This window comes from Brienomyrus brachyistius, unplaced genomic scaffold (assembly GCF_023856365.1).
Source record: "Brienomyrus brachyistius isolate T26 unplaced genomic scaffold, BBRACH_0.4 scaffold713, whole genome shotgun sequence".
NCBI lineage: Eukaryota > Metazoa > Chordata > Actinopteri > Osteoglossiformes > Mormyridae > Brienomyrus > Brienomyrus brachyistius.
In genome coordinates this window covers 37,008-62,476 of record NW_026042988.1, presented here as the reverse complement: position 1 = coordinate 62,476, position 25,469 = coordinate 37,008, and the positions used below count along the sequence as shown (strand labels likewise).

The 25,469-nt window shown below is 45.9% G+C and overlaps 1 protein-coding gene across 1 annotated transcript; it reads left to right on the top strand.

Moving 5' to 3' along the window:
- The first annotated feature begins 297 nt into the window (after positions 1-297).
- Positions 298-17,788, top strand: pof1b (POF1B actin binding protein). The gene is made up of 13 exons (XM_049005688.1): positions 298-879; positions 2,158-2,223; positions 8,871-9,073; positions 9,414-9,447; positions 9,640-9,720; positions 9,884-9,976; positions 10,315-10,428; positions 10,663-10,815; positions 11,210-11,329; positions 11,531-11,659; positions 12,114-12,175; positions 12,306-12,423; positions 13,946-17,788. The coding sequence occupies exons 1-12, from the start codon at positions 511-513 to the stop codon at positions 12,418-12,420; spliced, it is 1,539 nt and encodes a 512-aa protein (XP_048861645.1). The 5' UTR covers positions 298-510; the 3' UTR covers positions 12,421-12,423; positions 13,946-17,788.
- Positions 17,789-25,469: the final 7,681 nt, after the last annotated feature.

The following is a 25,469-nucleotide window of genomic DNA, read 5'->3' as shown; positions in this document are numbered from 1 at the left end:
ACATCTGTGTAACAAACTGAAACATACATCTTTTTTTATCTATATGAATATTAAATATACAATAACACTGCATTTTGCGTTTAGGGCTAAACACACAACCAAAATAAAATTGTAAATCGCCATGGTTTTATATGCACTAAAGTTTGTTATTTATATGAAATGCAAAAGGTGCATTAAAACAAGGCTTCTTGGGTTGCTTCTTTGACGGCAGACAGGTTCGCAAGAATTTCCCGAAGGCCGGCAGACTAGGTGTGACGGGGGCGGGTCTGGACACACCGCCCTCGGGATCTCGTTAGAAACGCTGAGATCAAGGAAGTCGCTCAGCCGCTGGATCCAGCCTCGGCCCGGCGTACACCGTATCTGCTCTTTCCTTCTCCATTATTACTTTTAAATACTGTTTTTTTAGGCGCACACGCTTCGTGTCCCTCCCGGGGACATTTAGGTATACGGTACATTAGTTAGATTGGCGTTAATCGTGCACTTAACAGGCATTTAATTCGGCAGGTCGGCATGTCGCAGCAGTTTATTACCCAGACGTATCGGTCTGCGAGCGTCTCCTCCGACCAAGAGATCCTGCCGTCGGGGATGCAGTACGTGAACTTGTCGCCGATGCAAGTGCCGATGCAAGTACCGATGCAGGTGCCGATGTCCCGTGTGCAGTACGCCTCGAACGGAGTCCCCGCCGACAACAACATGGTCTACGAGACCGTGCGCTACCTGGTGCCGGTGGAGCGGAGAGTCGTACCGGAGTCCTACGTGCTGGTCAATAACGCCCAGCAGATGATGTCGCCGGTCTATATGCAGAAAGTCCAGGGATACGCGGTGAACAGCATGGAGGATTCGGAAGTGATCAATAGCCAGCGCTACATCGAAGTTGAAGTGAGTTCTAATGAATAATATTTATCACGTTTGCCGTGTGCTGGTTTTGTTACAGCTGAACTACTTACCACCTGATAAACTGGTTCAGCTGCGGGTGAAAAACAGATACTGTAACTAATCGGCCAGGGCTTCTTTTGCTAGGAAAAGACCGTACGAAAGGATTGGCTGGCGTTCACCTGGATTTTAAGACATCAAAAAAAAAAAGATCTAAAAGAGATCTAAAATGAATTTTGAATACGATTGCACAACTATAATAATTATGCTGCTATAAATAGCAATAATTACCTTTCTATTATCATTATTGTTATTATTATGCTGCTTTATAATATTGTAAGATTCCAGATAACATACACAGTGTGCGAGTTGAAATAACCCTTGCAACAAAACTGCTTTCATATTGCATAACTTTTTTGCGAAATAACATTTACACACGTAACGTTTCGTTCTCCTGCTCCCTCCGGCTCTCGCTTGTTTTGTGACGAGCTTGTGTTTTGGCGGGATATTTGCTCTTTTTTTTTTTCCTCCACTACCGACCAAACGAAAGAAAGGTCACGCGTCATTTTGGGCCAGTTCGAAAATACAAAGCTTACTCTATTTAAACCCTTATATACATAACCTGTTTTGTTGAACGTAGCAAGAAGATATTTGAGAAGTATTCTTCATTCTAAGAGTGTATAGAAAAGTGGAGGCATTAAGTGATTTAGATCAATAATGATTTATTGCTATAATTTATACACACACATTTGTTATATATATTATATATATATATATATATATATATATATATATATATATATATAATCAACAGTGACAGTTTGCGTTTTGCTGATTACTGGTGCAAAAATACTCACTAATGCACTGTAAAGTGGGACTGGTGGGGAATGTGATAGGAGACAGTCTTGGCCGGATTCCATTGACTGACTCTGGCAGTTGCTTCGAAATTATTTTTCTTAAAATAACACCCCATCTTGTGGAAAGCCTTTGATTCGGGACGGGGGTGAGGCAGGGATTGTCTGATTTAATAATTTTCAAATTTTGGTTCACATCCAAGAAAAGAGGCAGCGGGCACCCAATGAAACGTCAGGTGACGCCCTTGTAGAATGGTGTTTTTTTCCACCACACCTTTTCATTCAGAGTTTCTGAGGCATATTTTTGGTGTTATTCCTCATGGCCGTTAGATCAGTGTGGACATGACCTGGTCACTGTGCTCTGCATTACCTCTTCCCCTGGGCTCCACTCGCATCCCTCGATTCACTTCCATTACTTTGCCTTTCGCAGAATGCCGGTGAGAAGACGCCGTCTGTCTTCAGCCAGTCCCCATCCTCTGTCAAGTCGTCATCAAAGGTAAACGGGCACCGGCACGGAGACACGCGTCTGCAGGCTTACACGACAAGGTCTTGCGGTTTTTTTTATTTTATTTTTTTTTTTGATGCGAATTCACTTTTGTTCTGTTGCCTCCCGCGTCCTCGGCCTTGCACTGGCAGCGCCCGTCTACGGGGACAGGCGTGGGCGAGACGAAGGGCCGCTATTGTTATTTTTTCGGTAGGGTGAATCACGGCGGGTGGCATCGCGACGCCGCTCCCTGCTTGTGAGCTCCCGGAGTCAGAGTTGGCGACTCTGGGAGCGGTACGATGTAGGCTTTCGCTTGGATGATCTGCAAGGAAAAGTCAGACAGGCCACGCCTTAGCTACCAAAACAGAGCCAGGATAACATGCAGGGTTCAGGCAAAAGAAAGACACTCCTTTTTCCACAATATTTTGGCAATGTGAGACGGCTAGTTGAAAGTAGGGCTGCGCTAGTCGAAGGTGAAACGTGTTTTAGGTGTATATCCTTTAATCTGTGTTTAGGGATTATGATGTCATAATGAAAAGGAACTTTCATCAGGGTCACATGATCTAGATAGAGAAATTCTCACCCCACCCCACTGGCTACTGAAGTGGTACCACCTAGGCTTTTTTTTTTTTGCCTGTTAGATCTGCCCTCATTTCCATTTTATCAAATAACTGAGGCCGTGGTTGAGGCCTTGACAGGTGAAGTTCGTGGGATTGCGTTGCATGTTTTCCGAGGAGTGAGTTGTTGTCGCCATGCCTGATTTATTAGGTTGTCAGGACTGCTTACCCTCACTGACGGTAATATATTGAGGGGCGTTGTCATCTTAATTACCGGGAATAATTTTCGTAATGCTTTTTGCCGAATGCTGGAAATAAAAGCTCAGAAGGTTCAGTATATTAACATTGAGCTCTGTAAGCCGTTAAGACCAGACCCCTCTGGGTATATCTCACTAACCGTGGGGGGGGGGGGATTCTCGGTGGTGGGGGGGGGTGTTGAAACTTGTGATTTTGGTAACTGGCTATGTGCCTGATGGGTGGCAAAAAGAATTTCAGGGTGGGGTTCAAACTCGTAATATTACTACATAGTTACGTGCCTGATTCAGAAACCTGGGACATGGGGCTTGAATTACATCATTTGAGGTGGGGGGGGGTAGTTTTTTTTTTTTCTTCTAAGTATAAGTGCAACTGCTGAGTGCAGTGGCTCATTTGGTTTGATTCTCCTTCGTTTTATTTGCACCGACGGCAGCCCAGTTATGCATGATGTCCTCGAGGGCAGCCCCCCCCCCCCCCAAATGGGGGAATAGTAGCCATGAAATGTGGCCAAGCATGTTTTTTGTTATTTTTTTTACATTTAACTTCATTAACATGCAGGCTTAACAAGGGGCCCGTTCCACTTAAATAGCCAGTCTAGAACTGCGGCTTTCCGCGCATGCGGCCGTCCAGCCCGCAGTTGGCCATGACACGCACACTTGCGTAGCGTGTGAGTGGGAAATGCCTTTCCCAGATATCAGAGGGCAGCGTGTTGCTGTGCTTTATGGAGTGGGCGTGTCTGGCCTGAGGTAGTGCTGTAGCACTAAGGAAGGCGTGGCTGCGAGTCTCCCTGAAGGGACTTGTGTTCGGAGCAAGGTCATGCTGCAGGCCCTCGCAGCGTGTCAAGGTGTGACATGCACAACTGGTTATGTGTTTTTTTTTTTTTTTTTTTTTAAAGATTTATTGTTTTCTAAATCTTTTTCTCTCAATACTGAAATATACCATTTGTGAATACTAGCAGCTCTGAGAGACACAAGCATGGAGACCTGAGGTCATGCTTTGTGAAATACCTGAAGTGTTTCGGTGTTTTTTTTCTGTGGTGTTCAGGAGTATTTCTTTGCGGTGTTCAGGAGTATTTCTTTGCGGTGTTCAGGAGTATTTCTCTGTGTCGTTCACTAGTCCTGCAAACAGATTTTTAGCTGCGGGTCTCAGCTGTGTGTAGCGTACTGCCACATTGGCGAGAAATACTTGCATTGAGATCCTGCAGTTATGTGACATGAAGTTGGGAAATTATAGACAGTGTTGCGATTCTGCCCTTATGTCTCCGTGGGAAATCACAGATAAGCGAGCCTGGCACGGTCTCTACTATCACCACAGATCTCAATGAATCAGACGCATTGAATAAAAAAATGTATCTTTCATCTCAGTATTTCCTTCTGGGTGGAGTTTTTGGCGTCGTGCTCGGAGTTAATGAGGGGCGCAAACTGAAGCAAGAGCGAAACATTGACACATTTGATGCCCAATCAGCAGGTCGGAACATTGAAGATATAGAAATTCTGTAAGCAGAATTCTTGTAAATTCCCTTTGGGATCAATATAGTTTCTCTTAAAATAACACCTCATCTTGCGAAAAGCCTTTGATTCAGAGGGGGGCAGGGCAGGGATTGTCGGATTTAATAATTTAAAAATTTTGGTTCACAGCCATCTAGTGTTATCGTCTCTGCAAGTACAACTGATCAATACCTTTTTAAAAATTAATTGTGGATGGTAGTTAACGTCAGATGATATTAAAATTGTCTCAGGAGGGCACTGAACACAACATTAACGGCACACCGCCTAAAGAGAGCACTGAACACCACATTAACGGCACACCGCCTAAAGAGAGCACTGAACACCACATTAACGGCACACCGCCTAAAGAGAGCAGTGAACAACACATTAACGGCACACAGCCAAAGGAGAGCACTGAACACCACATTAACGGCACACCGCCTAAAGAGAGCACTGAACACCACATTAACGGCACACCGCCTAAAGAGCAGTGAACAACACATTAACGGCACACCGCCTAAAGAGAGCACTGAACACCACATTAACGGCACATTGCCTAAAGAGAGCACTGACACCACATTAACGGCACACCACCTAAAGAGAGCACTGACACCACATTAACGGCACACTGCCTAAAGAGAGCACTGACACCACATTAACGGCACACTGCCTAAAGAGAGCACTGACACCACATTAACGGCACACTGCCTAAAGAGAGCACTGACACCACATTAACGGCACACTGCCTAAAGAGAGCACTGACACCACATTAACGGCACACTGCCTAAAGAGAGCACTGACACCACATTAACGGCACACTGCCTAAAGAGAGCACTGAACACCACATTAACGGCACACTGCCTAAAGAGAGCACTGACACCACATTAACGGCACACTGCCTAAAGAGAGCACTGACACCACATTAACGGCACACCGCCTAAAGAGAGCACTGACACCACATTAACGGCACATCGCCTAAAGAGAGCACTGACACCACATTAACGGCACACCGCCTAAAGAGAGCACTGACACCACATTAACGGCACACTGCCTAAAGAGAGCACTGACACCACATTAACGGCACACTGCCTAAAGAGAGCACTGAACACCACATTAACGGCACACTGCCTAAAGAGAGCACTGAACACCACATTAACGGCACACCGCCTAAAGAGAGCACTGAACACCACATTAACGGCACACCGCCTAAAGAGAGCACTGAACACCACATTAACGGCACACCGCATAATCAGTGTACTTATAGAGCATTATTTCATACCCAGGTGCACAAATTACTTTAACATGTTGCTTTGCAAGCTAACAACAGGGTTCAGCTGTTTTTCACTTGCCGTGGTTCAGCCAGCAGGCAGGAAAATGATTAGGTGATGTCAAAAAATGTAAAAATATAATAATAAAAAAAAAAAACAACCCTGGGAAGCTGAGCTTGTAGTTTGATAATGTTCGTGGCAGCCGGAAAGGTGGAGGCGTTGGGGCCTGTCTGCTCCCGCTGGCAAGGTCCCACCCAAAACTGAGCATGTTAGATTAAAAGCCCAGTGGGTCCCACGCTGGTGTGTCGGTAAAATGTGAGGTGCAGTTGAGAGAGCTGAGGCCCGTGGTAATGAAACAGGTTTTAATGCCGTCAGGACGATTTGCGTTAAACAGAAACAACACTGGCTTTATTGTGTAGCTGTATTTCTCATTTTGAAATAACGCGCAGAATGCGGTGTTTTTCCTCAGCCTTTGTTTCGGTTTCAAGATCTCCTCCTCTGCCTTTAGCCTGCAAGCCGTAACCCCGGTCCATTATCTGCCGGTCCATTTCAGCGCTGATACTGAGAGCCAACGCCTTGCCAGATTAACAATGACGAGCGTAAATCGATATCCTGGCAGGATAGCTTGCGAGGTAGAAGTTCCCCGTATCAGGTTTCACCCTGATGGGTTTTGGTTTTCATATCTGGTTTGCTGCCCGGAGCTATTTTCTACCTCTGGAGCTGGAGGTGGGAATGCTGTGTTGGATCAGGATGGGGTTTGATGATAAGCAGGATGCCGGGCGCGGTTTGGTTGAAGCCGCCGTGCATTCCTGGGGTAATATTAAACCAGTACGAGGAAATGAGGCTCATTTGATGATACTACTGTTATTACTGTTGTCACCACAGACTGATAGAAGTTTTGGCCACCGAAAGTTTTATTGCGTTCACCTGCATGCTCGGGTTTTAGGAGCCCCATTGGTTTGGCCGGCGATAAGGTGATGCTGTGCGGAAATGGCCGACACTTCCAAAGGTGTGGTCGGCAGTGTCATATTCCCTCGGGAGATTGTCCTGTTTATCCCGTATTCTTGGTTTCCCAGCGGGGTTCAGTGCTCCCCCTGCCGCATCTGAAACTGGAGTGTAGGGATTGCTTGCTCCAACTAGGGTGCGTTTACGTTTTACTGTAAGGGTGATTCAACGACAGACAAGTGTTGCCTTGCTGATGGGGCGTCTCCGCAGTGGAATGTGGGCCGACAAGCCATTAGACCCGCCCATTGGCCGCCTCTGTTTGCAAGGCTCTGGGCCATATATACCTGCTTTCTTTATCGAGTCCCCTCCACCAGAGCAGAACGTAAATGCAGGGTAGCTGGTGGATGTAGATATATGGTTATTAACGTGGCCTGAAATGTTAACATGGAGCTCTGGTGAAATGTCCCTCTGGAAGAGTCACTTCAAATAGAAATATCAACTAATCGGCAAAAAATATTAACGTTTCCCAAGTGTAAGATCTTGAACTGGAGAAATCGCAAGCCATTCCATTCCCGAGGGCTTATTTAGTCTTTGATCTCTCATATGACAAATGATAACGATGGTTAGTAAAAGACGAGGCTGAGGTAATGGTATGAGTGCCACCCTTTTTGGGGCCCTAAGCAAAATTTGATTAACCTAGGTGTCATCGTCCTTCCTATTCTGACAGACTGATTAGATAAGAGCGCCCCCTGGTGGCTCCTGGGCCCTGAACAGTTGCTTTGTTTGCTTCTACCTTGAGCCCTCCCTGGTAACGGAGACCAGTAAAGTAAAACATGGTTTGTAAACTGTCCTGCAGAACCTCTTGGTCCACACCGTGATTCAATGTCATCGCCTACCACCCACAATACTGACGTAGCTACTTGATGTAGCTAAGGTGATTGAGATGTTTGGGTGTGGGTGCAGTTGCTGCCACACTGAGCAACACCCAGCGAGCAAGTCGAATGTCACAAACCCCTGAACTGTCTTCGGTGTCCCCTGATACCTGCTGTCTCACTCTGGCAGATATTTACTGCGTCGTTTGCACTGCACTCATGCCATTACCTCATTAACCCTCGTTAAGCCTCCTTAATGAAATTAATTGCTTTTGGCCGTTGCGTGTACATTGCTCTTAATCGCTTTCCTGTGCTGTTTGTGCATGTCGCTGAAGGAGCGTCCCTGTTTTGGGGGTAACAAGGTCTCTAATTAAGCACTCCTGCCACCCATGATTAACTATTTAAAGTGCATTGTATATGTATCACATGTAACCAATTGGCACGTGTGCATCAACATGGTGGAAAAAAACGTTAAGGTTTAGAGACGTGTGGAGTTACGCATGAACTGTGCAAGAACTGTGCCTCGTTAAGACCCTTTAGCAAAACACAATCAAAAAAACAAAGAGAACCAACCATGGCTCTCATGCACAAACGGCTCCCCTTACGCTGGATGACTTCCATATGCCTTTCATCCAACTATCAAAGTCCAACCAAACAAGAACTAATCCCTGCATTCTGCTGTGATAGTTTTGTTTGACTAGGAAGATGTGTGAGAGGCTCTGGCTCAGTTTTGCCCACACTTGTCCTTATCTCATATATGTAAATCCTTAGCCGTCAAAAATTCTTTATGAACTTCTCACTATTGTGCCTTGACAGCTGTTTTTATTGCAAGATGTATTGCTATGAAAATGAGGCATGAGGAAAGTGATAAAACTTACTGTATAGTCATTTTGAGTGGATGACTTGTTTGTTTAGCTGGATTTTGTGTTCGTACTGAAACTATGCTACCAAATTAACATTTTGAGTCATTGTGCAAAGGATTTCTGCTGCGGCATGGTGAGATCTTCATTGTGCATCGCCGATAATGGTGCTTTTTTCCTCCCGAAAAGACACTGTCCGTATTCACTGATAAACTGCTCTATAGAAGAAGGGGTCCCTCAGGGCTCTGTCCTCGGATTGTTACATTTTCTATAGATTGGTCTTCTTTTCTTTTTAGATTTATAGTAATGAGCAGAATTATCCCACATTTTATTTTAAAAAAGGAAATGTTATCATATTATAGTTCTGACCAAACTGTGGTGTAACAGTAATGAACACAGTATTGCTGGTTCTCAGATTGAGGAGACCATCAACATCAACAGCAGCATGAACTTCGACAGCCCAGTGGAGACCCTGCCTGAGGTGAAGCTACCAGTCGTGGAAGTGGAGCAGGAGAAGCTAGACACGCGCTTCTTCGGAGAGCTGCTGGCAGAGGTGTGGCGCAAAAACAGCGACATTCACAACTACATCTCGGACAATGTGGTCAAGATCCGGGGACGGTACGTATGGCGTTCGGCCAGCCTCCGTCTTCGACGTTATTTTATCTGTGATCTTCCAAGGGATCGTTTATGTATCTGTAACATTAAACATATGAACTTGATACACAGTCTGTAAAACAACCTCAAAGCTTCACCGTCACCAGAATAGCCCTGAACACCAAAACCAAACCTCAGATGGTCTCTGATGGATCTGACATATATTTCACATATCTGTTTTCGCCGAAGTTGCATTCCATACTCTTATAAATTGCATGACTGCTATCCCCGAGGGGTAATTTAGCTATTTCCAGTAACCAGCTAGCATTTAATGTGTGCATACATTTGCCTTATGTTTTAATAGGAAACACCTCTTGGACCCCAGCATCGACTACAAGGTAAGATGGTGGAGACATTCACTGCATGAAGGTCATTTTTTTGTCTTTCGGCAAGTTTTATTTATTTATTTATTTTTTTACTGCATACCATCTCAAGTTATTGTAGGGAATATCTCTCAATGAGGCCCTGTCTGTCTGTATGTCGGTCTGTTTGTCTGTCTGTCCATCTGGCCACCCGCCCGCCCTTTGAAGGTGGAGAAAGACGACACTGAGGACTTGATCCCCAAAGGCATTTCGGAGCTGACCAAGCAGCAGATACGCTACCTACTGCAGGTAAATGTGTTGCAGCCTCTCACTGGGCTATGTAGGGTCCGCGTTCTGCAAAAGGGCAGTAAAGCCGCATTAGCGTAGCTGGTGGAAATTGTGCGAAACCGACTGCGCAGCCCCAGACGAAAAGGCCTGCGGAGCGTCACGGTTACGCCCCTTTCGCTTTCAGACACGCTCCACTGCCGACAAGACCATGCGTCTCCTCCTGGCCACCTTCAACAGCCTGAGGGAGGAGCTGTTCCACCTGCAGGACGACCTGAAGGTGAGCCTTACTCCTGTTAACGGGGTGTTAAAATCCATTGCTATGGCCCAGGGCTGTCAAATCACTCTAATGTTGATGAAGCTAAATTAATTAGAATGTCAGCTGTTTACTTAGTTCGTATGCCTGCGGAGTTCGATTAAATGTGTTGAATAAGTGTTTGAAGTAATAACTAATATACTTTAAAGAAAAATGTATTTTTTGGCAGGAATTTCAGATTGGAGTTGGTTGCTTGATGTTAGTGAAGTAGAAAAGTGAACTTGAGTTGATGGAAAGTGGATGACAAGCGGGTTGCGATTTCTCCATCAGCGTGGCAGTGACGGGCGATCTCTTTCTTTCAGCGCCTGGAGTCCGAGAAGGAGGGGCTGGAGAAGGACCTGAGCTACAAGGCAGACCAAGCGATGCAATACGACCGCCTTTTGGACTCCTTGCGTGAGAACAACAGACAGCTGCAGGTAGGATGTTATGTACTTTTTCTCCCGCTCCTTTTGGTGAAATCAAAGTCGATTTCCCTGGAAGAATGCAACCCAAACGGTGTTGGGTGTGACAATGGCTCTGGACTATAGGCGTGTAGCTTCTGAAGAAATACTGGGGAAATGAAGTCAGAGATTGCAAGGAGCTGCTGTCGAAGGTCAACATATGCCACTAAAACAGCTCTGTGTGTCAACCTCCCCACCCTCACGTCCCAGGTGTCCCTGAAGGAAAGCACCTTGACCCAGAATAACTTGGAGTCCCAGGTGATGTCTGTCCGGGGCTCAGACTCTAACCGTGAATATCGCATTAAGGAGCTGGAGGGCAGCCTGAGGGCGCTGGAGCAAGAGAACAGCTTACTGAGGCAGAAGGTCAGAGGCCAACTTCATCTTCTATGCTTTGTAGCCTGTGGTCTGTGATCATGCAAAGAACTATGTGGACAAGCAAACTTCATCGAGGGCTAACTGAAACATGTATTGCGTCTGATGTACTGAGTGCTGAGTTCTCGGAGCAGAGGTTTCACATCACAGAGAGCTACAGGGTGTCTTTGGGACTGCTCAGGAATTTCACACCGGCCTTGGGTACATTTTTCAGATGTTTTGCGATGATGCAGCCTCTTTAGTCCTGAACATCTTGGTACCAAGTCAATTTGGGTTGGCCGGTGAGAGAAACAGCGGCAGTACTGATTTCAGTTCTTTCACGCGATCGATTCCTTACATGGGATACAGTCATTCATTTGTCGTCATCTTCTTCTTCCTCCGTTAGGTGGCCGGTCAGGGCAACATCACTGGCTTTCAGCAGAAAACGGAAGAACTCTCCAAGCAGTACAACGACATGCTTAATGCACTGCGGCACGAGAAGGACAAGGAGATCCAGAGTCTACGGGTAGGTTCACCCTTCCCCGCTTTCTTGGCACCAGTCTGTAGTGCGTGGCTAATTATAGGTGATGTCATATCGTCCTGTCAAGGCTTGTCAAGTCAGTTGGAGAAGGCTCCAGTAATTATGGCTAACATGTGGTCGTTGTTCTGTCTTTGCCCGGGTCGGTGTGTCGGGGCTTGTCTGCTGCATGTGCATGTGGCGTCATAGTCCCAGGTCATCCAGGTGAAGACCGAGTACTCCACGCAGACAACAGGAGACCGGAGTCTGGAGCTGCGAATCACGGAGCTGTTGACCAAGTTGGAGCAACGTGAGACCTTCATCAAGAGACAAGAGGAGGTCAGAGATTACTTTGGCTGCTTACAGGGCGTGCCACTTTTCAGAGCTTGATGGCTAATGAACCTACAATCACAGTGGTGTACTTTTGGGTGTCCACTGTGCCTGCTAGCCTAAGCTAATAGTTTTATATGCTATGCTAAAACCCATACTAATGCTATCTTTTTGCAGTGCCTGTGTCAGTGATGGATGAAGTGACGCTTCATGAGCAGTTTGCTGTATTTTCTGACTCTAACAGATGAGAACATAAGAAATTTACAAACGGCCCATCAAGCTCGTTTGGGGAGAACTTAACTAATAGTTCAGAGTTGTTATCATCTTATCTAGCTCTGATGTTCGAAATAGGGCACAAAGCAAAGTAAGAGCACCATCCGGTGGGATCCGAAAATACAGCGATTGTTTCATGAAGCGTCATTTTGTCCATCGCTAGTACTTACCAATGCTTTTCTGACGACAGGAAATCAGGAGGCTCAAGCAAGAGAAGAATGACTGGTCCAGCAGGACCACTATCACATCCAGGTGAGCTTCCCGTACTGCTCATCTTTTAGATTTTTATTCATGGTTTTTATTTAAAACGTTACCATGTACAGGGTAGTTCAACCAGACATAGGACCAAAATGTATGACTTTTTGCCCTGCCACTCCCGTAGGTTCTCCAACCAGTACCCCATCCTGGGCCTTCTCAGTGACGACTACCAGGCCACGTCCCCTGTGCAATCATCCAAGACGATTGTGATCGAAAGGTCCGGAGAACTGCGAAAATAACAGGTATTTTGTAGTGCAGACTGCAGCGCCATTGCGTGTTCTTTCTGACCACCAGAGGTCACTATTTGCCCATTTGTCAATATGAATTTAAAGGAACCAAATAAGCTGACAGGGTCAAATATTTCGTTTATCACAGCTCACAGGAGACAGATGTGAAACATCCTTAATTTTGATCTTTAATTTTATCTGCATGCAGATACTACAAGTAGAACCAGATGTTGATATTTAAGGTTCAGTAGCTCAAGTAATTTAACAAGCTCAAGGCTTGTTAAAATTTCAGAGATTTGCTCTGCGTGTGCATTTGTGAGCTGAGAAGCAACGCGTGGCATAGGTAAATGATGAACTAAAGCTATTTTAAAAATGTACAACTTTCACGAGATTCCTTTCCTTTTTGTCTGTGAGATTTATGGCCAGCCCTGCCCTGTTCTAACCCTTTGGTGTTCTGCGATGTCGTAACCACGGTGATCAAATGTGCTGACACTTTGTGATTATCATGCTATTATTAGCTCGGAGTGTTTTTTTTTTTTTTTTTTTAATTTTGCTTGAGGTAAAAATGTATTGTTTATTGTAGATTTGCGCCGAGACAGAAAGGTTAATGATGCTAAACACTGGAATTAGTTTTAAGTTGAATTGCATGGTGTTGAAGTTTACAAATTGCCCACTGTGAATGTGTGTCTCATGTAATGGTTTGCAGATCCATAAGAAGTATGAATGGTTATATATGCATGTGTATGTGCTCATGAATTCAGTCATACTAGTGATGGATAAATGAAGCTCCATGAACCACGGTCTGTTTTTTTTCACCCCACTAGATGGCGCTCTCGGTTTGCTTTGGGGCATGACTTGAGCCCTTTCTTTGAAAAGAGGGCAAACTCTAGTAGGGTCAGAAAAATACAAGTGGTTTACGAAGCTTCATTTGGCCATTACTAAATAATACAGGGACCTGTATTAATTAGCCAGAGAATGCTCTGCTCAAGTCTGCAAAATTTATTTAAACACACTTAAAGCAAAAGTGTAGCCTGCAGGAGATTACTGTCCCTGCTGGACCTGGGTTTGAGCAGCTGATAACACAAATATGCCAATGACCAGTCCTGGTCAAATTAAGCTTCATTGAACCATCTGCAGTATTTTCTATCCCCACTAGATGGTGCACTCTGGTCAACAAAAGAGCTCAAAAATGCCCCAAAGCAAACCAAGAACATACTGTAGTACGGTCAAAATCCAGCAAATGATTAATGAAGCTTCATTTGGTTATCACTACCAATGACCATGTTGGGATCCGGTCCTTTTCGTTGTATGTTTGCATTCGGTCTTCCCTTAATGTTCGGCCGTATTAGCTTAACACTTCTGCCCACACATAGATTATATTCCGAGTCATATCCTAACAAATTATCCAGCTCGGGTTAAAATAGTAGTACTGTAGAACTTATCAGATTTAATGGCCATGCACTAATACTCGCCACGTTGTCGGTTTTTGGATGGGACGTTATTATTACGATTAAAGAAATCCTCTTCTCTTTGACAGGAAGACGCAGCCAGAAGATTGAGATGCCAACCCTGCAGTCCCTTGCGGTCCTTTTTCCTTGTTCCCTTTCTCTTTTGCTTCTCAGGTGCAGGGCTCCTAGGTGAAGCCGTGGTTCAGGTCGCCACGTGCGATTTGGCAAAGCGGCTCACTTACTGAGACAATATGGCCACCTGTCTAGGAAGAATCGACGCTAAATCAGCTGATTTTTTTTTTTTTGCTGCTCTTGTGTGGTAGCCGGGGTTAGTCAGGAGTAGGATTTCAAGTAGATTCATATTCAGCTCCCCTGAGTGGGTTAGCAGTGTCACCCCTGCAAAGTACTTGGTTATTTTGGTTCCATTTAGCTGCATGAATGAGTGCAATCCGCGGGTAAAAACAAATCTAAAAATATGAGGCAGATTGAATTTCCTGCAACCTCAAGAGAGCCGTCAAAGTCCTACCCGCCTTAAGCTTTACGATGCTTTTACCTCGTCTGTCAAGAGCAATGCCGCAACTTTTATTGTTTTTTTGTGTTGTTTTTTTTTTTGGTAATTTATGTGTACTTTCATGGTTGCTTTTGTTGGTCTTTTGCCATCTCGTGTTTTGTTGATCTTTAATGACAGAAGGTGTACAACTGTTTTGACACATTTAATGCCTGGAATGTGGAGAATCGTTCTGTTGAGAGAAAAGTGCCACGTTATTTTTTTTTCTTTTACCCCAGGAGCAACTTGTCACGTTTTAAGTAGGTGTTTTCACCCTAATCAGGTATTGCTGTGGGAGAGGGGTCTACTTCGGGGTGGATGTGAAATACGAGTGTGGGAAAAGAGCTCAGAGAAACTGAGATGTTAAAGACTGGAGGCCTCGGCTCTGGATGTGTTGGAGGTGGCTGAAGAGGCAGGAGTAACATCTATGTCTCTTTTATTTGGAAATACAACAGAAGCATGTAGTTCTTAACATGTCCAAATTGTCCTTTCTGTTCTGCTTATTGCTGTTATGCAGGCAAAGTACGTGTCTCGCACCTGAGCAGCATGAGCCTCAAGGATCAATGGGGTTGTTAATATATAGCAATGATATGTGACAGCGCTACACCTTCTCCTCCTCCAATCCATTTGGCACTTACGCCCCAGGTACACTAGATGGCGCTGCAGCATCACAATAGAGAATGTAACTTTTTTTAGCCAAAGTTTAAATCGTATGTGATCGTTTTTCTTGGAGTACTTAAGCACAATTTTGAAGACAGGGGCTCATTTTGTCTAAACACTACACAGTTAGCCCAACCACACACCCAAGTAGCAGAAGACCTCGGATCTTCTGCCGAATGACACACTTAAGTCAAAGCTCTACAATAATTTATGAAACAAATGAGGCATATGATTGGATTCTATTTGAATGAGTGACACATGACTGTGCTCAACCTATAACACTTTCATCATGTCTGCTTTCCTAATGATTAAAACACACAGAGAACGTACGAAAATAAATTCACCTAGCGCTACATGAAACCAATACTGCAGACTGATGGAAATATTTATTTACTGTGTTTCTCTCCATGTACTCAGGATTGTCTGATATCCTGATACTGAACATCAGAACAAAACACATTCAGAAGAAACGTCCCAGTGTTCATGCTACTACTGTAAGCTCATCAAACATTTGGAGAGACAAAGGTATAAATCACGGTGCCCAATACAGTTAAAAAAAAGAAACATTGAGGCATTACCTCTTTACCTATCTGGATCTGGCTATAGGATTTGTCGCCGTTGCAGGTTATATTCTCATTGGCAAGACAAACGCTGAATGTCGATTGCATCCTTGTGCAGATGCTGCATCAATTTGATCACAGTCCTCTTCCTGATGAGGGGTATCTGCTCATAGGGCTGGAGATTGTAAACCTTCCATCGCCATGCCGAGAAAAACTCTTCAGTGGGGTTTAGGAAGGGGGAGTATGGTGGAAGGCGTTGGATTGTAAATTGTGGATGTTGGTGGAACCAGTTTTGGACCAGAGGAGATCAGTGGAAAGAGTCGTTGTCCCAGACGGCAATGTATCACACCTGATGCGTTTGCACGATATCGTCACAGCAGCAAATCAATCTGTGTAATAATCTGAGAATGAGGGTGGTATTGTAAGGACCCAAGTTGGCATGGCGATGGAGGACCCCACTGTATGTGATGGCAGCCTACTGTGAAATATCACCGGAATGGATACCAAAAAGTGCCGATGTAGTGCATGCAGCGAGCTACTGGTTTACTGTAGACAGGAGGCATTTTTCCCCGTTTTCCTGGATATTTTCCTGACAAATTGTACGAATTACTGATGTCATTGTGTATCTGCTGAGATTTGGCTGAACTTTCCGTCCAGCCTCCCTCAGTGTTAGTCCGTGGTTTTTCACGCGGTCGACTGGTGCACCACAAATTTCATTTGATAAATTCGGTCCTCTTCTTCTTTGAGCATGTCCTCTCCCTCTTCTGGGTCTTCCTCTACCTCCGCCTCTTCCTCCACGGACTCCCCCTCTCATCCCCGTTCTCCCTCTCCCTCTCCGCAATTAAGCCCCTATGTGTCCGCACACCTGCTGGTTGTGTTTAACCAGTTAGTTCATAGGTGTGGTAATTTTGAAATCCAGTGCTTTGACATGGCAAGGAAGTGTCATCGTGTTGTGTTTCTGCGTGTGGTGTGTACACATGTGTTTTAGTGTTTTGCAAAAAAACATGAGGCTGCCGACGTGCTTGTAGTTCTGCAAGTCTGGGCTGATGTTTTGCTCCTTGAGTGTGAGGCTTCTCTACCTGTAGAATACTTTTGATCTTAAGCAATCTAAAAGACAACTGTTCAGATTGCTGCTTAGATTGCTGTTGCAAATTTACCTTTATTAACCTTAATAAGTATTGTGTTGCATCAGAATCTGCTTCTGCACAAATGTCTATGTATTGCTATGTGTTTTGCGGCGTTTATGTTAAACTTTGGTTGCGGGTGGCCAGTACAGTTGTGGGATCGTTAAAAGGAGGAATTCCAGTTCGAGCTGACCATCGAAGGTGTCCTCTGAGCATACGCGGAGTAGATGGTTCCGGAATATTCCGAAACATGGGCATCCAGCTCCGGTTCTCGTGGGCTATATGGTTTACAGGCTATCACTTGGGCTCAGCTCATAATTACCTTGCTGAAGTCATTGATTATAAAGGTAACGTTACTTGGTGCTTGTGCGTCAGCTATTTAGAAGGTATATAAAATCGGTATCTTTCTCAAATCTGTTGGTTGAGGAGCTGTAATTTAAGATATTTCAGTGTAGAGGTATAAAAAAAACTAATGAAACTGGGAAAATTCTGCTAAAATTCTAATTTAATCTTAATACGCTGGGCCCAGTTCTGCACGTATTTTGCTATAGCATTCGGTGACTTTATTTGTGTTTTATTTGCTCTGCGCTTGACTTACTTTATAACCCCCGGAGTACAATTCATTGCTTTTCGTTTCACTTGTAAAAACAAAAGTGTCACTTTTGAGATGAGGATCCATAACGGCAAGCAAGGGTGATGGACCGATTACTGACAGTTTGTTGGAAAATTAAGCCACAATACCACATGGCAAGTCTGTCAGTAACTAAACGATATCACTGCAAGCCTTCTGAGTGCCTTTGTGACAACACAGTGAAATAATGCACCATAATCCATTGGGAACAGTGGGGCTGGCCCAGCAATTGTTAACAACCCAAAAAAATGGTTTAATTCACAGCAAAAAAAAAACCAATAATCACAGAAGAACAAAACACGGTGGTTCTGAAGGGCTTCAGTCTCTTGCCGTACTGCTTTTGTGAATCACACTGGATTTTGGAAGTCAGCGCTTGTGTTTAATCTCATTAAAATGACCATCTACAAATACTTCTCATTCTCCGTTGTGTTTTTCTTCACCCTACAAAACTATTTCAATGCAAAAATGTTTAGGTGAACTTTCGTTAAATATTTACAAGGTACACTTTACTACTTTCTGAGACACGATAGTGGCCAAAATTATGGAAAGACCTAGCATCTTTAGCAATACACTTTGAAAATTGCTATACGAATATTGGCTGTATTGTTTATAAACAATCAAAGAATACTACAAATATCGTGCATCGGACAATTAAATAGGTCACTGGAGCAACAGACCAATAAAGTTCTGAAACCTCTAAAAATTGGAAGTGTTTCCACAATTTTGGCCACTGGTGTGTATATAACGAACAGGATAAAACATCTGTTAAGATTTCCCATGGGTGTGTTGAAAGTGCTCCTGATCTTTGATTGACCGATTTCTGTAGACACTGCCCTCAAGCAGGTGCGTGTGGCTCAACAGTCTCGTTAAGCAGCTCCGTGGTCCTTCTCTATTACAGATTGCCAATTGGAAGGGTTTTTTACTCTTTACACTGCTGAGCATTGTGGGAAGACATTAAAATTGCTTCACCACCATGATTTGTTGTCAGGATGGAATGCAGAACCCTACAGTAGTTGTCTCGTCTCAAGCTACTGTAATGCTGATGTAACTGCTTATCTCAGCATGTTTCTGATTGGACACTGGCACGATGTAATGGTATCTAATAGCGGTGGGGGTGGGACCATTTCGCATCGTCAATCATTGAACGGTGTAGCTTGCTTCCTGTTGGTTTTTTTATTGCTTCTGTTAGGTTAAACTGTGTTGCGATTGACTGTGCGCATTACACCTATATATTGTGGGTTTTGCAGCCACATTTCTCCCATTACTGGCGACTGATGCTGAGGGAGTTGCTTTTCGAAGCAGTGCCAAGTCTGCGACTGTAGGAGGCGCCAGAATGCCACAACTTTGCACCAACATTAGGTCATAATAACAGATTAGCTTGATTCAGCATGAATGAGGTCATTATATTTCTGAAAGGCAGTGTTGCGGAGTTATTATGAGCCATTGTGAAAACGGCAATTCTCTGATCGGGAGTTCTGCGTTCCTATCATATGAAACGGAAACCCCGCGAGAGCCTCACAAACGGTTTATTTGAATACTTCGGAAAAGTCTAACTTTTCTGGGGTTCAGCCCCAATTGGAGATTGGCCACTTAATCCAAGCATTTGTTGCTTCACACGGCATTCTCTCCAATGGGGTTCCAATGCTGTATCGAAGCCTCAAAAAACACCAAATATGGAAAGTCACATGCTTGCCAGGGTCCTGAAGCACACACTCCGGTCGCTAAGGATCCCTGGGGTGTCCTGGTGTGGTGATAGGGCCAGGGGCGAAGCAGAGAAATGGGTTTATCTCTTTCCGCATTGATAACCAACTCTTCAAGACTGGAAAACGATGGTTACATCATACGCAGAGCTTGTCCATCCGGAGAGCTGGGAACAATGTGCTTAATTTAGCACACAATGCATTATCAACAGTGTGCTGAGATACTCCAAAGTGGAACCTCATTAGAAACCTTTTGTTAACTAGTCAACCTGGTAGCTTTATAGGGGTTCCAAGATAGGAAAAATGATCATTTATAGGCTTGGGATGTACAATATCTCTGCCAATTCTGCAATGGGACCCATATTTCTTTAGATTGATAATGGCAAACCTTATCGAGGGGCCCAAGTTGACCAAGTGGGGGCCCCTGGACGTATATATCAGTGTTTGATTTGGATCTGGAGGCAACCAAGATAAAATTAAGGCTGCAGTCAGCCTATAGATACAGTGTATTAGAGCCGCATCGTAGAGGTATGTGTACATATGTGGAGAGCTTGTGGCTTTGCTGTCCGTGTTGCATTAAATGTTAATGTGGACATAATTTTGAAACTAAGCAGACTCCCAGTGCTGGGTAACGCCAGTGGGCTTTAGTACAGTTTTTACCAGCTGTATACTGATAATATCATATCAAGTCCCTGTTTAAGCACAGCACTGTGTGCAGGCTGCGGTGCTGCAATGTCAGACTGCCGACCGCAAACCTACAGGAAGACGAATGTGAGTGAACTTCCTCTGATAAGATATCTACTCGACCGTCCTAAGGGTCAGGCCACATCCCACTCTCCCATGTGCTGTAAGGATTATTATTATGAGTGTTATACAGATTACGCCAAGATGGTGCGCTTTGTGTTTGCATGCACTCATTTTTCGTGTGTTTCACTGTAAGTATTCTGACATGAGTTTATGCATGTTGGGGAACGAAGATGTAGAACTGATGATGAGGAAAATCTGGACAGGGCTAAAGAAGATTCCACCTGGCTGGACCTAACTGGATCTGGCCGGACCTGATTGGATATGGTCAGACCTGCATAGATCTGACTGGATCTAATGGGTCCTCATTGGATCTGGCTGGACCTGATTGGATCTGGGCATACCTGCCTAGATCTGACTGGATCTAATGGGCCCTCACTCTATCTGGCTGGACCTGATTGGATCTGGTCAGACCTGTCTAGATCTGACTGGATCTGATGGGGCCTAATGGGGCCTTACTGGATCTGACTGGGTCTCACTGGATTTTGTTAGGCCTGCCTAGATCTGAATGGATCTAATGGGGCCTAACTGGACATCACTGGATCTGGCTGGAGCTGATTGGATCTGGTCAGACTTGTCTGGATCTGACTGGATCTGATGGGGCCCAATGGCGCCTCACTGGGTCTGACCTTACTCACTGGATTTTGTTAGGCCTGCCTAGATCTGACTGGATCTGGCCAATCCTGAGTGGACTTGACTGGGCCTGACCAGACCTGTCTCTCGTGGCCATTACCAGTGCTGACATGGTGTAAAGAAAAACCTGTCTGCTCCAAATCCCAGCTCCTGGGTGTGTCCTTGTGTCGGCGGCGAGACTGCATGATGTCACACATAGGAATACACCGAAATCTCGATGGCACCGAGACCACTGACCGTCTACTGTGTACCAGCCTGTCTCGATGGCATCCCGACTGGCAGCGGTCCGGTGTGTGCAGGCCCATCTCAATGGCCCCGGGCCATCGACTTGGTACAGTCTGGTATGGTCATGCTTATGTGTACGATTTTGGATCTCGTGCTCTTGCCCACTTAATCCCTGTCCTGCCAGGTCCTCTCCACCCCTTTCTGCCTCTCACCCTGCCCCCCCACACCCACCAGCCCTGAATTCCCCCATGACCCTTAGCCACCCACCCCCCCGGCCTACCCACTGCCTAGGCTGCGGTAATGGAAAAGCATTGATTATGGCTGATGATACAGAGCTTTGATTTGGATAATGTAGTCTCTGTCTTCCTGCGATGGCTGTACACTCATTGCCCTCGGGGCTGGAGAGGATATTGAGTTTACAGGCAGAGAGGGTGTGTGTGTGTGTGTGTGTGTTCGCTTGCATCAGGGTCTGTTCGCCGTTTTCCTGTGTGAGTGCTTTCCAAGGCTGTCATGTGACACGCTATGGGCGTATCTCTTGGTTCACAGGGGTCATTTTTATTTTTTACAGTGTAAACGAATTCTTAGTGCATGGATGCTCGTCCTGTGCTTTTAAATGCACGCGAAGGTATGTTTGTTTGTCTGTGTGTTTGTTTTTTTGTTCGTTTGTTCATTCATTAACATTCGTGTCCAGCCATCTCTGCAGCCGGGCGGCACTGACCAGAGAGAACACGCCTTTGCAGGCGGAGAGAGTCTCCTCTGGGTTGCGGCGATGGAGTTCTCTGTGAAATAAACTATTTATGGAACTCGCACTGACCCCCCCCCCATGTTACAGATCACATTTTAAGCATGTGTTCCCAGAGTTCCCATTATGGAACAACCATGATGTGACTGTTCCTTACCAGTGTCCCGGGTTCTGTGGTACTAGGTCCACTTGGGAGGGAGCTATTGGGCCCGGGTGGACTTGCTTGTGGCTGGGACCTGAAGCTTGGTTGGCTTCACACAGATGGTCCTATGAGGGACCCAGTTCCAACAGGACAGACCCAGCGAATCTCAACACTTCATATAAAGTGCAGAAGCAGTGGCAGTAAAGCTGACTCCTAAAGATGCCTTACGGGTCTAACAGAGACTCACCAAGCAGAGTAGTGAGTGAGTTAAGAGTCTTGTGCCCAGAAGGTCATCAGTTTAAATCCCACAAAGGCCACTATCGTTACACCATTAAGAAAGTTATTTCACATAAACTAATCCAGTCTCTCCATGTAAACAGTGGTATGGTTCGCACATGGGCAGTACTTTCATAATTCTGTTTTAGTCAAAGCTCCATTATCGGCAGCATCTCATCAGATCCTTGCCCACACATGGAGACAGAAAATCCCTTGACTTCATTCTGGGTAATTAACTCAAGCTCCCCCTACTGGCGCTTTCAGCCCACTGCAGTTGTGGTACGCCCCACCACTGCCTGGTTTTGTCATCGCTCTTTGCTTTTCTGGTTGTTTCTTTTAATTAGAAAACTAGTGTCACCTCGGCATCCAGATCCTGGATGTGACCCCTGGTAAGGGTAGCTGATAGCTGAAGGCGAGGGAGGTATGCTTAGTTAGAGCATCCTGAGAGCATCCTGTCCTTGCTTTCCACGGTCCGTCATTAATAATGCAGTTTGGCCTCCATGGACCTGTTGCCCTGATATCTGTGCTGCTCTCTTAGCCTCCTCGTCCACCACGGTTCTTGGGCTGTGACTCTGGTCCAGACCCGGGTCCTGGGGCTGGTAACATTGCGTCACACCTCTGTGCATCGCGACTCACGGCCTCCTCATGACAGGCGACATCGACAATATTAAAAAGTGAACCACCCCCCACCCAAAGATGAACCTGCTAAACAGACACGCGATATGCTGACCAGATCCCCCCCATGCCCACCCCCCTAGCTGACCCCTGACCTTACAAACACATCCCCTGCAGTGGGCTGTCAACCCCCCCCACCTCTCTGTCAAAATGGCAGCCAGGGCAAGTTCCTCTTTAATTACAGAGGGACCCCCCCCCCCCCCAGCTGAACTCTCACTCGGGGGACTCTTACCTCTCCCCCTGCCTCCTTTGCATCTCATTCCTCCTCTCTATTCTTTCTTGCTAAGATAGAATGACCCCCTTCCCTCTCTCTCTCTCTCTCTCTCTCTCTCGTTCACTCTCCCTCTACCCGCTCTATCGCTCTCCGGTCCAGCCCCGTCCCTGGCCCGATCCATCACTCGCTCTTCCTCCGGGCCCGTCAGCGGCCCGCGGGCTCCACGGATGCACTCTCCGCCATTAATAAAAATTTTATACACAGTCAGGAAATGCATTTCCAGCTTAACCGACGGGAGGCTCTCAGACAGGCAGGAAATGAATCGCTGGCAGGAAGCCAGGCCTGCTATTTCGAGGGGCGTCCAGAGCCAATCAGCGGGGGCCTCGGTCACTTAATGGAACACGGATACTCCGGCGAAATATCAGAAATAATTAGGGAGGTGCCGGTGGCAGGGTCGGGGGAGGGGTCGTCACTCTGTGGGCACGGGACCGGGGCATTTTGGGGCGGGCAACGTGGGGGAGGAGGGGGGTCTGAATCATTTCTGATCAAATACAGATGCCGTTTGTGTACACTTGGGCCGATCCACATCACCACCCCCACTTGTTAGTACACTCGTTAGCACACTTCTTAGTGTGATTCTTGGTATGCTCGTTAGCATATTCGCTAGCCTGCTTCTTAGCATGCTTGTTAGCATACTCGTTAGCCTGCTTCTTAGCAAGCTTGTTAGCATACTCGTTAGCCTGCTTCTTAGCATGCTTGTTAGCATACTCGTTAGCCTGCTTCTTAGCATGCTTGTTATCAAACTCGTTAGCCTGCTTGCTAGCATGGTGGTCAGCGTACTCTAATCTGCAGTGAGATGTTCTGAGGTCCGATAGCATCATGCAATGTGATTCAAGCCCTGAAGGACCCACCCCCCACTGTAGCTAGTGCAGTGTGTAGAGGTGCACACCATAAATGTGGCTTGGGTGGGGGTGGGGGTGGGGACATTGCCAGCAGGAATGGATGACTTTGTCAGTTGGCATTAACCGGGCAGTTTAACGTCGATCCCAAATCTCCCCTCCCCAAACCCTTCTACACGGACGGGCACACTCGTGCACGCTCACACCATCATGACTCAACAGATCGCCGTGATTGAATCCGATACCCACAGCGGGTGGGAGGTAAGAGGTGGAGGCTGTGCTTTTGACGCAAACATTACCGGTTCAAATCCCAGGAGGTTAAGTGCTGACACAGTAACATCCGGGCACGCTGAGGATAGCGCATAATGCTACGGACCACGCGGGATCGCTCCTCTCTTGCCCTAATGTGGAGGAACGCTCCCCATAAGGTAAGATGCACTTAATGGGGGCGTGGTCTCGTGGCCTGTTCAGACTAGTCAGCCTGTTGGCCTCCAGTCCTAAGCGTCGGAGCACAGAAAATCTGAATTCCTGTAAAAACATAAAAGCGTCTGCTGTTGTAGCCTTCAGGAAAAAGGCAAGAATATCCGATAAAGAAAGATTTTACATATGTGGTTTGCTTAACTGGTTTACAGTATTATTTTCAGCAGGTGGCATGATGGTTCATGATCAGTGAACCTGTGGAAGGGCTCTGCAGTTGTGCCCTTAGGAAATGCACTTGAAGATACTCTGCAGTTTTGCACGAGTGAAGTAAAAGCTAGCCTGGTCTCTCTGAGCGACGGTCTGCTAGGTGATTCATTAAAAGGATGTTTTTTGTCCCTGCTGTTTTTGCAGTGTGAATAACAAGAGACAAAACAGGGATACTGCGAGGGCTAGAGCCCCAGTTACTGCAGAAAAAAAGAGGAAGAATTAATCTGTTGCCAAGTGACACTGGGTGGATGGAAGCTGCTCTTAGGCCTAAGGACAAGGTTCTCAACCTTACAAGTGTGACAGAGTTTTGTAATTCTGACAGAAGCGACTCATTCCATCAGTCTGGAGCATTTTATTCTGCGATGGACCAGCATGCCATCCCCGAATCAAGTTTAAGAGAAATACCTATGTGTGAATATGTGAGAGTAAAGCACGGCAGAGCTATTTGGTTAGTTTTAAGTTTTTAACAGTAAACCGATGGGTAATCCCCTCCAATTTAATTAAGCTGGAAGAAGTTTAAATTTCATGTTCCAACATGGTCATTTCTGTGACTTTGAAATGAGATTGTGAACATCCACATGTTCCCATGAATGGGAATGTATGGAAATGAAGTTGCCATGAAAAACATTTTAATCCCATTTATCCAGAACCACGTTGATCTTTTTTTTTAAAAGCACTGCTCTGTATGTTTAACCATGCGGCTCCTGTCGAGTCAGTCACTGACGCGTTAAAACGGAGAGGCCATGTTCTGGGTACATGACCCCCCCGTCCCCCCCCGTCCCCCCCAGTCGTGTGGCTGACAGGGGCCACCCCAACCCGGACCTCCTCCATGAGCCCCCACTCTCACTGTTATCACTCCCTTGCCGGGCTGAATCTCATCCTTTATTTTCTCTCTGCTTTCTTTAGATGTTTCCCCCCCCCCCCCCGTCATTTTCTTGAGACGTCCCCAGCAGTACGAACACCTCCCCCCCCCCCCCCCCCGACCTCGGCCCCCCCACACTCCTCCTGTCTCTCCTTCTCTTTTCCCCTGCTCTTCCTCTCCCGGCTTTGCTCAGGGACTCGCATAAAACGTAACCTAAAGGGGGGGGGGGGGG